Source organism: Gadus chalcogrammus, chromosome 3, assembly GCF_026213295.1.
Source record: "Gadus chalcogrammus isolate NIFS_2021 chromosome 3, NIFS_Gcha_1.0, whole genome shotgun sequence".
Taxonomy (NCBI): domain Eukaryota; kingdom Metazoa; phylum Chordata; class Actinopteri; order Gadiformes; family Gadidae; genus Gadus; species Gadus chalcogrammus.
Genome location: NC_079414.1, coordinates 21,363,192 through 21,377,812, shown reverse-complemented (window position 1 = coordinate 21,377,812; position 14,621 = coordinate 21,363,192). Strand labels below are relative to the sequence as shown.

General features: G+C 44.6%; 1 protein-coding gene across 5 annotated transcripts in view; it reads right to left on the bottom strand.

The window, feature by feature from the left end:
• Positions 1-12,037, bottom strand: part of LOC130379694 (CSC1-like protein 2) — a 26,334-nt gene extending 14,297 nt beyond the window's left edge. Inside the window, exons 1-8 of one of the 5 annotated variants that reach the window (XM_056586687.1) lie at positions 11,900-12,037; positions 6,995-7,216; positions 6,285-6,364; positions 4,367-4,405; positions 3,931-3,969; positions 2,837-2,927; positions 2,424-2,461; positions 1,787-1,929 (exon numbers count right to left, since the gene is read on the bottom strand). In XM_056586687.1, the coding sequence (XP_056442662.1) occupies positions 1,787-1,929; positions 2,424-2,461; positions 2,837-2,927; positions 3,931-3,969; positions 4,367-4,405; positions 6,285-6,364; positions 6,995-7,216; positions 11,900-11,905 (658 nt within the window). In that variant the 5' untranslated portion in view covers positions 11,906-12,037. Of the gene's footprint in view, positions 1-1,786; positions 1,930-2,423; positions 2,462-2,836; positions 2,928-3,930; positions 3,970-4,366; positions 4,406-6,284; positions 6,365-6,994; positions 7,217-7,564; positions 9,216-9,554; positions 9,858-11,899 lie in introns of those variants that run through there. The other 4 variants (XM_056586688.1, XM_056586689.1, XM_056586690.1 and 1 more) reach the window with 4 other exon arrangements.
• Positions 12,038-14,621: the final 2,584 nt, after the last annotated feature.

Sequence of the window (14,621 nt, the reverse complement as noted above, 5' to 3'; positions counted from 1 at the left end):
GACAAAGGAAGAGCCCTGTGACATCATTGCTTCTCAACACAGTCGGGCTGGACAGCCAATCACAACACAGGATTTCCCTGATCATCACCGGAGAGGAGGACGGTTTCGTAGGATCCAGCATCTAACCGTCTACTAGGATACATCAGGTACACATTGGAGGGTGTAGCTAGGATTACACCTCCCTCTACTGACCTTCACTGCTACCTCTACTGTACTGACGACTTATGGTCTCTAATGACCTCTACTGGCCTCTACTGGTCCCTTTACATCCACTGGTCTGAAGCGACCTCCTCTGGACGCTCGATTTCTACTGTCCTTTTCTGGTCTGTACCCGTCTCTACTGAGCTCTAATGTCTCCACTCTCCTGTATTCTACTGGCCCCTACTGGTCTGACTCACCCAGCAGGTCTCTACTGGTCTCTACTGGTCAGACTCACCCAGCAGGTCTCTACTGGCCTCTACTGGTCCGACACACCCAGCAGGTCTTTACTGGCCCCTACTGGTCCGACTCACCCAGCAGGTCTCTACTGGTCTCTACTGGTCCGACTCACCCAGCAGGTCTCTACTGGTCTCTACTGGTCCGACTCACCCAGCAGGTCTATACTGGTCTCTACTGGTCCGACTCACCCAGCAGGTCTCTACTGGTCTCTACTGTCCGACTCACCCAGCAGGTCTTTACTGGTCTCTACTGGTCAGATTCACCCAGCAGGTCTTTACTGGTCTCTACTGGTCAGATTCACCCAGCAGGTCTTTACTGGTCTCTACTGGTCAGACTCACCCAGCAGAACTCTACTGGTCAGTCACCATGATCCAAAGCAGGGTTGGTGATCTTCACTAAAACTACGAAGGCAGCACGTGTGGTGACAGGGAGCACGTTACACCAAACGGGAGACCTGAACACATTGAGTTGAGTGGCTGTGTATACATGGTCGTGGTGTCGGGTACAAACACCAGTAAACACTGACCTAGGGTCTCCACAGTCTGGCGCTACCGTCAAACACAGACAGACACGAGGGCTCTAGTCTAGTCGGGTTACCTTCCTTGGACGGGGCTTTTGGCGCCCCTCCGGTGAGGAATCCTTCTTTAGTGATAATTCTGACTGGACACAGAGGACCAATGGGACAAAGGAAGAGCCCTGTGACATCATTGTTTCTCCACACAGTCGTACCCGCCTCTACTTGTCTCTACTGAGCTTTACTGGTCCCTAATATCTCCACTATTCTGTCTTAAACTGGCCTCTACTGGTCAGACTCACCCAGCAGGTCTTTACTGGCCTCTACTGGTCAGACTCACCCAGCAGGTCTTTACTGGCGTCTACTGGTCAGACTCACCCAGCAGGTCTTTACTGGTCTCTACTGGTCAGACTCACCCAGCAGGTCTTTACTGGCCTCTACTGGTCAGACTCACCCAGCAGGTCTTTACTGGTCTCTACTGGTCAGACTCACCCAGCAGGTCTTTACTGGTCTCTACTGGTCAGACTCACCCAGCAGGTCTTTACTGGTCTCTACTGGTCAGACTCACCCAGCAGGTCTTTACTGGCCTCTACTGGTCAGACTCACCCAGCAGGTCTTTACTGGTCTCTACTGGTCAGACTCACCCAACAGGTCTTTACTGGTCTCTACTGGTATGACTCACCCAGCAGGTCTTTACTGGCCTCTACTGGTCAGACTCACCCAGCAGGTCTTTACTGGTCTCTACTGGTCAGACTCACCCAGCAGGTCTTTACTGGTCTCTACTGGTCAGACTCACCCAGCAGGTCTTTACTGGTCTCTACTGGTCAGACTCACCCAGCAGGTCTCCAGAGAAGTTGACCGGTAGTACGATTCCCACCGACAGCACGCCCACCACCACCAGCAGCCCGATGATGTGGCGCTGGAAGGACAGGTAGTGCACCGCGTCCTCCCCACACTTCTCCCGGATCTCCTCGTCCCTGCACAGGAAGTGACATCACACGTGACTCAAGAGTACCGGAGGTTGTTGCTCTTCAAACTCTGCCCTTTTAAAACCGTCATCCAGTCAGCAGGCCTCACACACCTCTGGCCCCTCCCCTCCACGCACGTGGAGTAGGACACGCTACGGAGGCCTGTAAGGGGCCGGTACAGGCCACCCTAGGAGACACTACAGTGGCCTGAACTAGTGAAGTGCTTCATTATTTACCAACATCCCCAGACCCAAGCTGAGGCATACTCCAGCGTTGTCAACCATAAACAAACAAAAAAGGTCTGAATGGTCGGTTTTAGGCTTGGCCCCCGATAAATGCTACTAGTGGCTTTATTAGGGGGCCAAGGTGCAAGGCAACCTCTTGTAAGTTAGTTGTATTAAGAATATTATTTCGCAAAAAACACATAAGCAGCTAAAACCTCTGTCGCTTTTCATGAAACTTTCCAGAGTTGTACAGGGTGCCTGAAGATGAGACAAACTTACTTTATTCTGAAGATGGCCGTCAGCCAGGAGCAGAAGCCCTGTGAAAAATAATGTCTGTTACGTGTTGTGTCTGTTACATGTTTTGTCTGTTACATGATTGGTTTGTAACATGTTGTGCCCGATACATGCTACGTCACATATTGATTCTGTGACATTTTGAGCCTGTAACATATCAGTGTGATAAATGTTGTTGTCCGTTACTCGTTATGTCTAGCATGTTGTGTCCATCACATGTGAAATTTATAACATGTGATGTCCGTAACATGTTTTGTCCATAACAAAGGGCAGGGGGAGGGGAGTGAAGGAGGAGGGTTTAACAGGATGAGGGGTTCGGTCAAGGGGGCTAAACCAGCATAGGATTAGAGTGTGTGTGTGTGTGTGTGTGTGTGTGTGTGTGTGTGTGTGTGTATTACATTGTCTCGCTGGTCGAAGTCTACTGAGCTGGAGACGGAGGTGAGCCGTTCGTAGCGGTCCGGTGTCTCCGAGTGCATCGCCGAGGCAACACTGGAGAGGATGAGACGAGAGGCACGCAGCATCAGGACCAGTCATCCTTTAGTACTGTGTGCAGTGAGTGTGGGTGTGTGTGTGCGTGCGTGTGTTCTGTAAAAGACAACTACATGTATTTCAGGGTAAACGCCAGCAACTTCCTGTAAACTTCATTTCCCAGGATCCTCAGCAGCAGACGTTGGTTGCGGCGTGTGGTCATCAATGTCTAACAACACGAACACGAAACATACTATAGGTTGTTCTACGGCACGGCACACTTCCACTGTGTTAACTAACGACAAGGACACAACACAGGGGAACACTTAAGGCTAACTCTAATCCCAGCTAGCTCCCTCCAAGCCAACTCTGTCCATGGTTCTATTAGTAGCTAGCTCTCTCCAAGCTAGCTCTCTCCAAGCTAACACTGTCCATGGTTCTATTTGTAGCTAGCTCTCTCCAAGCTAACTCTGTCCATGGTTCTATTTGTAGCTAGCTCTCTCCAAGCTAGCTCTCTAAAAGCTAACTCTGTCCATGGTTCTATTTGTAGCTAGCTCTCTCCAAGCTAACTCTCCCCAAGATAGCTCTGTCAATGCTTATAATTGAAGCTAGCGCTCTACAAACGAACTATCTCAAATCGAATTCTCTTCAAGTTACAATCACACCTCTCATCAAGCTAAGACTTAAAGGTTACACCGAGATATCTGTTGGCAATTGACTTTTGGAATAAAACTACTCGTCTGAATCTATCCAATTCACAGATATATCAGTGTATCCCTTCAAAGCTAGCTCTCTCCAAGCTAACCCTCCAAGCTAACTGCATCTAAGCTAAAACATAGAGCTATCTCTCCTCTTCGGTCCTTCATGCTTTTCTTACTCGTGGGTTCTTAACTTCGTCCAAACAGGCCTAAGATATTGTTAGTTTGTTTATTGTTGCCCTTTAGAGCCGCAGGCTGAAAACGCTGCTCTAATGTGTTGTCCCCTCACATCACCACTAGGGGCAGCACAGCTAGACACACGTTACCTCTTCATCGGCTCATAGTCATCTCTGTCTCTCCTCCGGCTGGGTTTGGAATGAGGATGAATGTTCAATTTCACATAATTTACACAATACAAATATATAGGTATATAGATACATATCTATATAGATATATACATAGAGGAAGGACAGAGTTACAGCAGCATTAGTCACCAGAGGAAGAACTCAGCAGAGACGGTTAGTTGTGCGGTACACCAGGTCAACAGGTTTAACAACCAAACCCAGTCCAAAAAAACAAACCCAGCTTTCAAAACCAAACGCTGCCACCAGCGGCCCGAATTAGAACATACAAGACCCACACACAAGCGCGCCCGCACACACAAGTCACCCATGCACACACGCATTTGATGCGCAGGTTTGATGCCGGCGTTAGTTGCAGCAGGTCGGTTAGAAGCAGAAATTAAAATAAAAGCTGACATACTATCCCTGATCGTGTAGTTCGCTGAAACGCTTCTTCCATCTTCAACATAAATACATGAATTCACTCATTAATAATACATTCATCCATTAATACACAGACTCACCTATTAATAATCCCATTCATTCATTAATTATTTAATAAATACAAACATTGACGAATTCATATATGATTAAATATAACAGAATAATCGGATTAAAGCTAACAGACCTTGTGTAGACTACTGTATAAACTCATACTCCACTGTATAAACACATACAATACTGTACAAAACGCATACTTTATTGTACAAAACACATACTCTACTGTATAAACACATGCCTTCCTGTATGGACATATACTATACAATAGGGCTGTCAACGAATATTCGAAGTTCGAATATTCGTTCGAAATGCATCCAAAAACGCGAATTCGAACGTGAAAATGAATATTCGAATGTGAAAAAACACTCCCGCGGTACAAGCGCCTCTATCTGCTTTGTGAATGAGCCTCTGTCTGTTCGCGATGTCCCTCATAATATTCGAATGTGAAAAAACACTCCCGCGGTACAAGTGTAACAGACTAGTATTGTGAAGAGCGAATGTATTTTATCCCCTCGGGGTTTCCGTACTTGGATATAGGTATTCCAGCTCTCACGCTGTGACTGGGTGACTTCTGATAGGTACTAAGTAAACGAGACTATTTTCCCTTCCACGCTTGTGTCATTCTTGTCATATAAATATCTAAGTGCCAACGCTCGGTTACACAAGCGCCTATCTGCTTTGTGAGTGAGCCCCTGTCTGTTCGCGATGTCCCTCATAATATTCGAATGTGAAAAAACACTCCCGCGGTACAAGCGCCTAACTGCTTTGTGAATGAGCCTCCGTCTGTTCGCGATGTCCCTCGTTTTAAAGTAAGGAAATGCCCAGCAGGAAGCCGCCGCCCTATATATAGGATATATATATATCCCACTAATTTGAACCATGGTTTTGTCGCATTATTGACATATTGACGGCAACTGCGTAAAATAGGCAACCAGATATTCGAATAGTTCGAATTCGTGATTTTTTTCCAAACGAACATTCGAATGTCATTTTTGAGCAATTTTGACAGCCCTACTATACAATATACGCTACTGTGTGAGAACCACTGCTCTAGTGTATAATACTGTATGGTGTAAAACTGGTTTGTCTCAAAGTAAAGCTGTTCCCAGGCTTTGAGTCGACAGGCTGAGTCCTGTACAGATGACTGAGTTCAGATAATATTGACAGCAATACCAGCTAGCGTTGCTACAACAACACAGAAACAGCTAACGTTGCTACAGTAACACACAGTCACACCTAGCAGTCTGACGGTATCCCACAGAACCAGCTAGCTGTATTACGCTAACACACCCAGAGCAATCTGGCTCTTTTATGCTAAAAACAGAACCACCTAACTGTGCTATGCTAACACACATACCATGGTATCTGTATGATGCTAACACACTGAACCAATCACCTGTCTGATGCTACACAGTTTCCAGTTTGCTGTGCTAAGCTAACACACAGAACCAGCACAGATCCATTAGCATTAGCCCCATAAGGCCATTTTCATGGGATGTTCTTGGTTGCTTGGCAACAGCAAGGCATTGGCTGTCACCGGGGAGTGCCAGCGCTGGGCTCAGAGGTGTGAGCTCTGTGGTTCACTCGGAAACAGCTAGCTAACGCCAACCGTCAGGGAGAGACTAGCCCCCCGCGCGCGCGCGCACACGCACACACACACACACACACACACACACACACACACACACACACACACACACACACAGTATAACTGAGGCCTGAACTAAAAATAAACAAACAATTACAGCTGCTAAAAACATACATGAGGCATTTATATTATAGTTCCACGTAGCCTAGCGCATGTTGCCTAGGGTAACGTAGCGTAGCCTAGCGTGTACCTGTCTGCGTCAGTGACCAGGGCCAGCCGTCCATAGTCCCAGGCAACCTTCCGCAGGATGGAGAAGACAAATAGGAGAACCTGGACACACAGACATAAATCATAAACATTGGTTTAAACCACTAGCTGCCTTGCCCATAGGCAAGGAATTAAACTAGAATGAGTTTTTACTAGTGCAGAAAGTGTCCTGTATGGATCTCTCCTTCCTAAGCTTTACTACGAACAACTACATAGAACAGACTCCGTTTGACCTACAGGGGATGGAACTACAGGCTCACAAGCTACTTCCTACAGACTGTGATAAAGGACAGACTGTAGCTGTGATGAAGGACAGACTGTAGCTGTGATGAAGGACAAACTGTAGCTCTGATGAAAGACAGACTGTAGCTGTGATGAAGGACAGACTTTAACTGTGATAAAGTAGAGGAATGTAGTTAAAGTACCATAATTAATTTGTTTGAAGGTCAGATGGTTAGTGCGTGGTTGTTATAACACCATAGTGATAGTAGTTATATTCTAGACTCAGACATGTGATGGTGGTTATGGTTCCGTAGTTATATAGTGGTAGAATAAGACATGTGATGGTGGGTAGGTTATAGTAGTAATAGTAGTTTTAGACTCAGACATGTGATGGTGGTTAGGTTATAAGTGGTTGGTGTTGGTGAGTAATGAGAGAGGACCCATCTCGGTCTCCAGCCAATGAGGACTCACCAGGAAGCACATGAAGTCCAGCGCCAGGACGGTGGGCACGCCCCCGAAGGGCAGGCCCTGCAGGACCGTGCTGCGAATACGGGCCGAGTAGCAGTAGTCCTTGGCATCGTTGTTCACAGAACAGTTCTCCTGGCCCGCCTTGCACGCCTGCCCCGCCCCAAACATCACCATGGTTACGATCAGCACTCTGAGCATCCTCAGATCCACATCCTCCTGGAAGATCTGCATGGAGGAGGAGGAGGAGGAGTGAGGAGAAGGTCAACGAAACATTGCAGACATCTCTTCCGTCTGCTGATGGAGACCATGAAGTCGTCCTAAACCAATCAAATCCATGGCTTCCTCAGCCAATGGCACAACAGTACATAGCCACTACACATAAGGATTGTCAACAGCCTCGACTAACTAACCAGTCACCTTCCTCCACCCCCTACTATGTGGCTCTTTACATCCTCCTTCACCCCTCTCTTTCTCTTTGTCCGTCTGTTGAAACGGGCGGACGGACTACAGAATGTAAACTAAGCTATAGCAAAGTTATGAAGTGTATGCTAGGCTCCGCCAGGTTATACAGACCTTGTTAATGCCTTGCTCTTCTAGTGGGAATTGTACCCCTCACCCTGGCAGTGCTGTGCTCTCCTATTTAACTCAAACCAACCCTAAGTTGCCAATACGACAATAAGCAAGGAGAAACATGGTTAGATCCTGAGATATTAGATCGAACATTGATACGTCTGGGCTAACGAAGCCGACACTAGTTGTCATTGGATAACTAGAGCTAACTCTAGCTATCTAGGGTTAATGCCGGTTGGGTGTTGTCCGCAGATACAGAATTTACTCAAGCAGTGCGTCATCCTGCTATAGGCTGGTTCCCAGTAGAAGACTATCGGAACACAACTAGCTCTTATCTCTTGCAGCCAGATGCTAATGAAGAGATGCCAACACCACAATATCGGGCCTAAAAAAAAATTCTGAAGGTTTCCGACCGACCCTGTCAATTTATGTGTGACCCAAATTTTTTTATGATCTTGAAAAAAAAAAGAAGAATTTAAAAAAAAAGCAAAGTTTTGATCAAACTATAATTACGTTTTTTTTAGCACCTCTTCATTCTGTACAAGGATGAGCGCATTCTCTCGTTTTTAAATGAAAACAACCTACCTATCATTCGCTGCCACTGGAAAAAATAAAATAAATTCCCTACCTGCCCATGACCTCAACTGACAACCAACAGGAACCAAACTTTATTTTTTTAGGCCTCATATCTTCAACTACAAACAACCCCAGAAATCAGTAAACATGCCGCTTTTTGTGTCAAATCTGAGTATATAACCTATACTTTATCAAAGTCTGGTCAATAGCAGGTAGGGCTTTGACAGTGAATACAGCAACATGGACAGGTAGTGGAAAGACAGTACAGAGAAAGGTCATTTGGAGCAGGTAGGGGTTAGACAGTACATAGACGGGTCATTAAGGAGCGGGTAGGGGTTGGATAGTAAAGAGACAGGTCGTTAAGGAGCAGGTAGGAGTTGGACAGTACAAAGAAAGGTCATTAAGGAGCAGGTAGGGGTTAGACAGTACAGATAAGATGTTTTGGTCTTTATAAACAAAAATTGGGGTCACATGTCTAAAAACTGTAGCCGGCCTTTGTTCAAATCCAGGCTACAGCCGACTACATCTCAGCTGCCTTGCATTCAATGAATTGAAACATTTAACCATCCATCTCCACAAGTGGTCAACTCTGACCATGTGTGATAGTAGGTGTCGCTTTGGGTTAGGGTTAGTTAGTTGGGGGTTTGGATGGACCAAAACAACATCCCTAATCACAATGTTCTGAAGAGGGCGAGTGCTGTATTGATGAGCCTAGAGGACCTGTATGGTCATCTACAGTGGAGTAGAGAACCTGGTAGAGGAATGGAGGACCTGTATAATCTACAGAGGACAAGAGGACCGCGTAGAGAACTGGAGGGCCTGTATCATGGATACAGAAATAGAGGACCTGGTAGAGGTCTAGAGAATCTATCGAGGACCAGAACAGTCACGTGATCGTTTCTACAAAACTCTTCAGACTAACATCAAGGCCCCACCAATCCACTGAAATATGATTCATACTCCGTTAATATTATTTAAGCTATGGAGAAGGCCCGGCATTCATATTATTATTAAGGATAAGGAGCACACCCAGTCATAAAATGTATTAACATTAAGAATATTAAGGCTGAGGCCGGTGATGGACTAACCACCAGTGTGCTCCAGGAGGTCCGCTGGGATGAACAAAGCTGTACGTGTGAACAGCTGCGTTCAGGGTGAACACTCACTGCGCATTACATTCATCAAAACATCCAGTAATCAGCGCCCATATAGACGAGTTGGGTTTGGGGCATTTGGCTGGTGAAGGTGAAGGCCAGCGGATGGAGAGCAGGGCGCTCGGAGGAGCTAGGCGGAGCTAGGAGGCGCGGAGCGCAAGGCGTGACAGGCCCGTGTCAATACGGCTTCTCCTTCGTCCCGCTGCGCAACATAAACACGCATCCACGCCGCTACACAACACCCCACACGGTACCCTATTTACCTAAAAACCCTTATGGATCTCCCCTTCTCGTCTTCACTTGCCGCAAAGGAAATATCCACAAAATAGATAAATCCTCACAAATCCACCGCCCCGGTAAAGTCTGGATGCCAATCCATCGGACGCTTCGGACAAAAGCAATTCATGCGCTCGTCAAAAAGAGGGTTAGAGAGACTGAACAGCCTGCCGAGAATTAACCGATTACTGCGTCCGCCTCGGTGTGTGTGAATTAGCGGTAATGGGAAAATGGAGGAAAGCGCTCCGGGAATAGACTGGCCGGTGCTCGGCTGCTGAAGCCCATAGTGCTGTACTTCCCCGGAGCTCCGCTAGGGGGCCGCACAGAGACACTTCCGTACGATTTTCACAGTAATAGTCCTAACTAGAAAATGCATTTCCTGCAGTAAATGCGGTGAGTGCTGTAGTACAAAGGGAGGTTTTCAAAAGTCTAAATGGAGTAAACATTGTAAACATGCACAGCATGTGCATTTTCAGAAGTGCTGGGTACAATGAGGATGCACTATTTCTTCTCTCGACCCACCGAAAAAGTGTGACCCCAGGGGGCGCTGTTGCATATTTTCTGCAATATGCATGAGATTGAAGCGTAGACAGGCATGAAAAAAACATACATAAAACATAAGATATCCCCCCAACCATTTACCTTTTTATTAAAGGTGCTTAATAAGTACATTTAATTGATTTGATTAGCATTTCACAGACCCATACAATGGATAGGGCGTTCAGTACGGTCCTTCACCGTTGCTTCTTTACCCATAAAAAGCTACAGTCAGTGTTAAATTATGCTGATTTACCTTTGAGCATGTCCTATTATAGGCTACTGTGTAAAATGCTGTTTAGAATTAATGTTACTATCAAGAAAAGAAAGACCCACCGGAGATCTTATGTTTTATTTTTGTTTTTGTTATAATGCACACGTGCATGTTGCAGATAATGTGCAACAGCGCCCCCTGGGGTCACACTTTTGAAAGCTTCTGAAAGACTGCATACCCATGTAGTTAATTACTAAGGAATAAAATGTATACAAAATCTGGCACGTTTCATGAAGAAAACGTTTCCAAAAAGCTTCGGACATGGGACCCACTATGTTCTGCTCCATGTATCTAATGTTGACAACGTGACATGACATGGCTAAGCTAACAACATAAACAAGAGGAGCTAGGAAAGGAAAATAACTGCGTGTTTAAGTTCAGAAGGGCCAAACGTGTGGCTACACACAGCACTACAAAAGTCGTCAAGATTGAAAAAGAAAAAAAATATTTGTTGCACAGCTGAACGCTGTATCACATCATGAGCTGGCTGTTCTCAATTCACAACACGCATTCCATCAAAACGAGCCTACATCAGGCATTCTGACCAAAACTCATGCATTCCCCCCCACCATTTATTCCAGAATTCAAGCAAAGCAAGAATGACCAAAAGTCACTTTGTGTCAACAAGAGACTGACTCCACCGACTATCCATTGCAAGTTAAAACAGCGGACCACTTGAGTGCAAAAACACAAAAGACCTCGCCACAGCACCAGCAAATCTTAAGCAATAAATATCGCGTCTTACCTTTATTTATGTGGCAGTGGTCTGCAGATGCATCCCGTGGTGTAGCCTACCACATCCATTTAGTTCAACAGGTTTCTGAGCCTGTTCATGTTACTAGCAACCTGCTCTGGTGCTTTTTACCTATGTATTCAGGCTAAAATGACTTGATTGTCTGATGCCTCATCTCCCAGCCTAAGAGTATTGGTATTATTAGTAATGGCTACTTGCCAAATCGAAAAAATAATTTCACACATTGTGTCCTTTTCCAATGCATTGTTATCATTCGTAGCGTTGTTCAGCAGAGAAATAGTTCGCCAAAGTCGTGGACGTCGCTTAGCAACCGAGTACGCTGGGGTTGATAAATTACCAGACTGCGGAGTGATACAGATGACGTGGATCAGAGGCCAAAAAAAAACTTTCCTTGACAGCGGTCAAATATGCTGGACGTGAGCATTCCACTGCATTGAGAAGAGCCGTGTAATAAACAAAAATAATTGACAGCTGAAGTTAGGAAGGCCCATGCAAGTGAATGGCGCAGTCTACAGCATTGAGAAGAGCCTTGTAATAACTTAAGTAAGGGATAATGTATAGAACGCCGTTCATTATCGGGCAAATAAGCCCCGACAGGGCAAACAGGACACCGACGCGCAGCGAAGGTGTCTTGCTTTGCCCCGAAGAGGCTTATTTTCGATAATGACCGGCGACGTTCTATACATTACCCCGCTTATTACACGGCTACTGGCCAAAACCAAAAAAATAACTTCACATGGTGTGTCTTTTTACAATTTATTTGTTACCAGCATTCGTAGTGTTGATCAGCAGAGAACTAGTCCGCCAAAGACGTTGACGTCGCTTAACAACCGAAGACGCTGGGGTTGAAAAGTTGAGGAGTGATACCAAAGACGTCATAGGAGGAAAAAAGTCCTTTGTTTTCCTTGACAGCAGTGAGTTATCACATATAATTCACCGCCGGAAGTTGTGAAGAGCCCATGCAAGTGAACGGAGCGTTCCACGGCATTGAGAAGACCCGTGTAATAATCCATAATTATTAAACTCGCTAATTATTTTTGGTGGGTGCAAAAATAATCTTGACGAAATCTGGTGGGGACACGTCCCCAGCCTCCCCGGCGTTATTGACGCCTAAGATGCACACCATTTAAGAAAAAGCAAATGGTTGGAAACAAATGAAGTGACCGGCCGCTGAATGAAAAGCGCAAAGCATTGCTAAAAATGCAGAAATGTAAAATGAATTGAACTGAAGATTCTGAAACGTCAAATGTATTGCCCTGCACTGTGTGTGTGTGTGTGTGTGTGTGTGTGTGTGTGTGTGTGTGTGTGTGTGTGTGTGTGTGTGTGTGTGTGTGTGTGTGTGTGTGTGTGTGTGTGTGTGTGTGTGTGTGCGTGTGTGCGTGCGTGCGTGCGTGCGTGCGTGCGTGCGTGCGTGTGTGCGTGTGTGTGTGTGTGTGTGTGTGTGTGTGTCTTTAAGAGAATAGCGAGCCGGTGAGCTATTTAATGATATCATCATTATCATTATAGTTATCATTCGGTCCGAATGATAACAACTACTAATAATATCAGTCTTTTAGCGCATTTCTAGGACCCAATCCTTCACAACAAAAAAAAAGAAAAAAAAAGTAAAAGGGCTCAAAAAAAATAAAAGATTCATGACAGCTGCCAAATTTGCCGGCTGGCAAATTTGGCTCAAAGCCCTCCCTTTAAAGTGTGGTCCTTGGAAGGCTTTGTTTCAAGGATATTGTTTAAATGATATTGAAATTCTGTTCGATTTCGATATCATCGAAAGTGTGTAGATTTGTTAAATGGTTTGAACTGAGGTAAACTGTTGAAATTTGACCGAGTTACGATGTCTTAAGTAATTTAAGTGTCAGAATGGGCAGACGGCTTCATTGGGATTTTGGGACCAACTGTAGAATATCACGGTTTGAAATTAAAACTGTGATTCTGAACGATATCGAAATTCCGTTTAGATATTAAGATACAAGGGTGTAGATTTGTTAAATGGTTTGAACGAAGATAAATGGTTGAAAATTAATTTAGTTATGTCACGTAATCAAACCAATTTTCAACCATTTATCCTCGTTTCTTATCTAAACGGAATTTCAATATCTTTAAAATTTTCTTCTGAATCACAGTTTTAGTTTCAACCGTCACATTCTACAGTTGGTTCCATTGAAGCCGTCTGCCCATTCTCACACTTAAATGACTTATGACATCGTAACTCTGTCAAATTTCAACCGATTACCTTCGTTGAAACCATTTAACAAATCTACACACTTGTATCGTCAATAATATACAAACGGAACATCATTTAAACTTTATTCAGAATAACAGTTTTAGTTTCATATCGGCTTCATTTTCAGTTGGTCTTATTGATTTACGTTGACGCTTGAGCATGTTGACGTTCAGCAGTGTTGCCAGATTGGGCGTTTTTTCCCGCCAGATCGCGCTACTTTTGGAGGACGTTCAGGCAGTGTTGCCAGATTGGGCGGTTTTTCCCACTCTATTGAGCTTTAAACTGATTTAAATCAGAATGCAAACTACTTGAGCATTAACGTTGTTGCAAACAGTGTTCACAGTGTTAACCACCACATCGCATTTGAAGTGGGGTCAGGGCATCATGTCAGTGTCGTCACTAGGGGCGACGAGGGATGAGTAATTTAATCTGAGCGCTGCTGTGTAGCAGTTTTGGCAGATTGGGCGTTTTCCCCCGCCAGATTGGGCTACTTTTGGAGGACGTTCAGGCAGTGTTGCAAGATTGGGCGGTTCTTCCCACTCTATTGAGCTACTTTTAATCACGCACCGGCTCGCTATTCTCTTAAAGACACTTTTTCTTAAATGGTGTGCATGTTTACATTGTTTACTCCATTTAGACTTTTGAACTTTTGTTCAAATTAATCCTTTCACTTGATTTAAGCCATTTAACGTTTCTTTATGTCTTAATAATGTGGTTCTTTTAAAAAATATTTTCAACCTCACTTTGTACTACAGCACTCACCGCATTTTCTGCAGGAAATGCATTTTCTAGTTGCACAAGGGTTTTCTAACCATCAACTAGCCTTTTAACACGATTATCTAAACATCGACCATTAGAACACAGGAGTCATGGTTGCTGGAAATGGGCCTCGGTACACCTATGAAGATATTCCGTTAAAAATCGTCAGTTTCCAGCTAGAATAGTAATAAACCACGTTAACAATGTCAAGACTGTATTTCTGATTAATTTAATGTTATTTAATTGAAAAAAACGTCTAAGTGACTCAAATTTTTTGAACGGTAGCGTATATATATATATATATATATATATATATATATATATACATACAACCTTGTATATATATCCATATATGTATATAATACACAGACATGACTCAGGGGCTTCAATTATCCCACATTACCCAAAAAAAACGTTGTTTTGTTCCGATACACCATTCTACATCTTAATATTCCCAACGACATTAGAACATATTTTCATTAATCACACAAGAAGCAGCGGTTCAACAT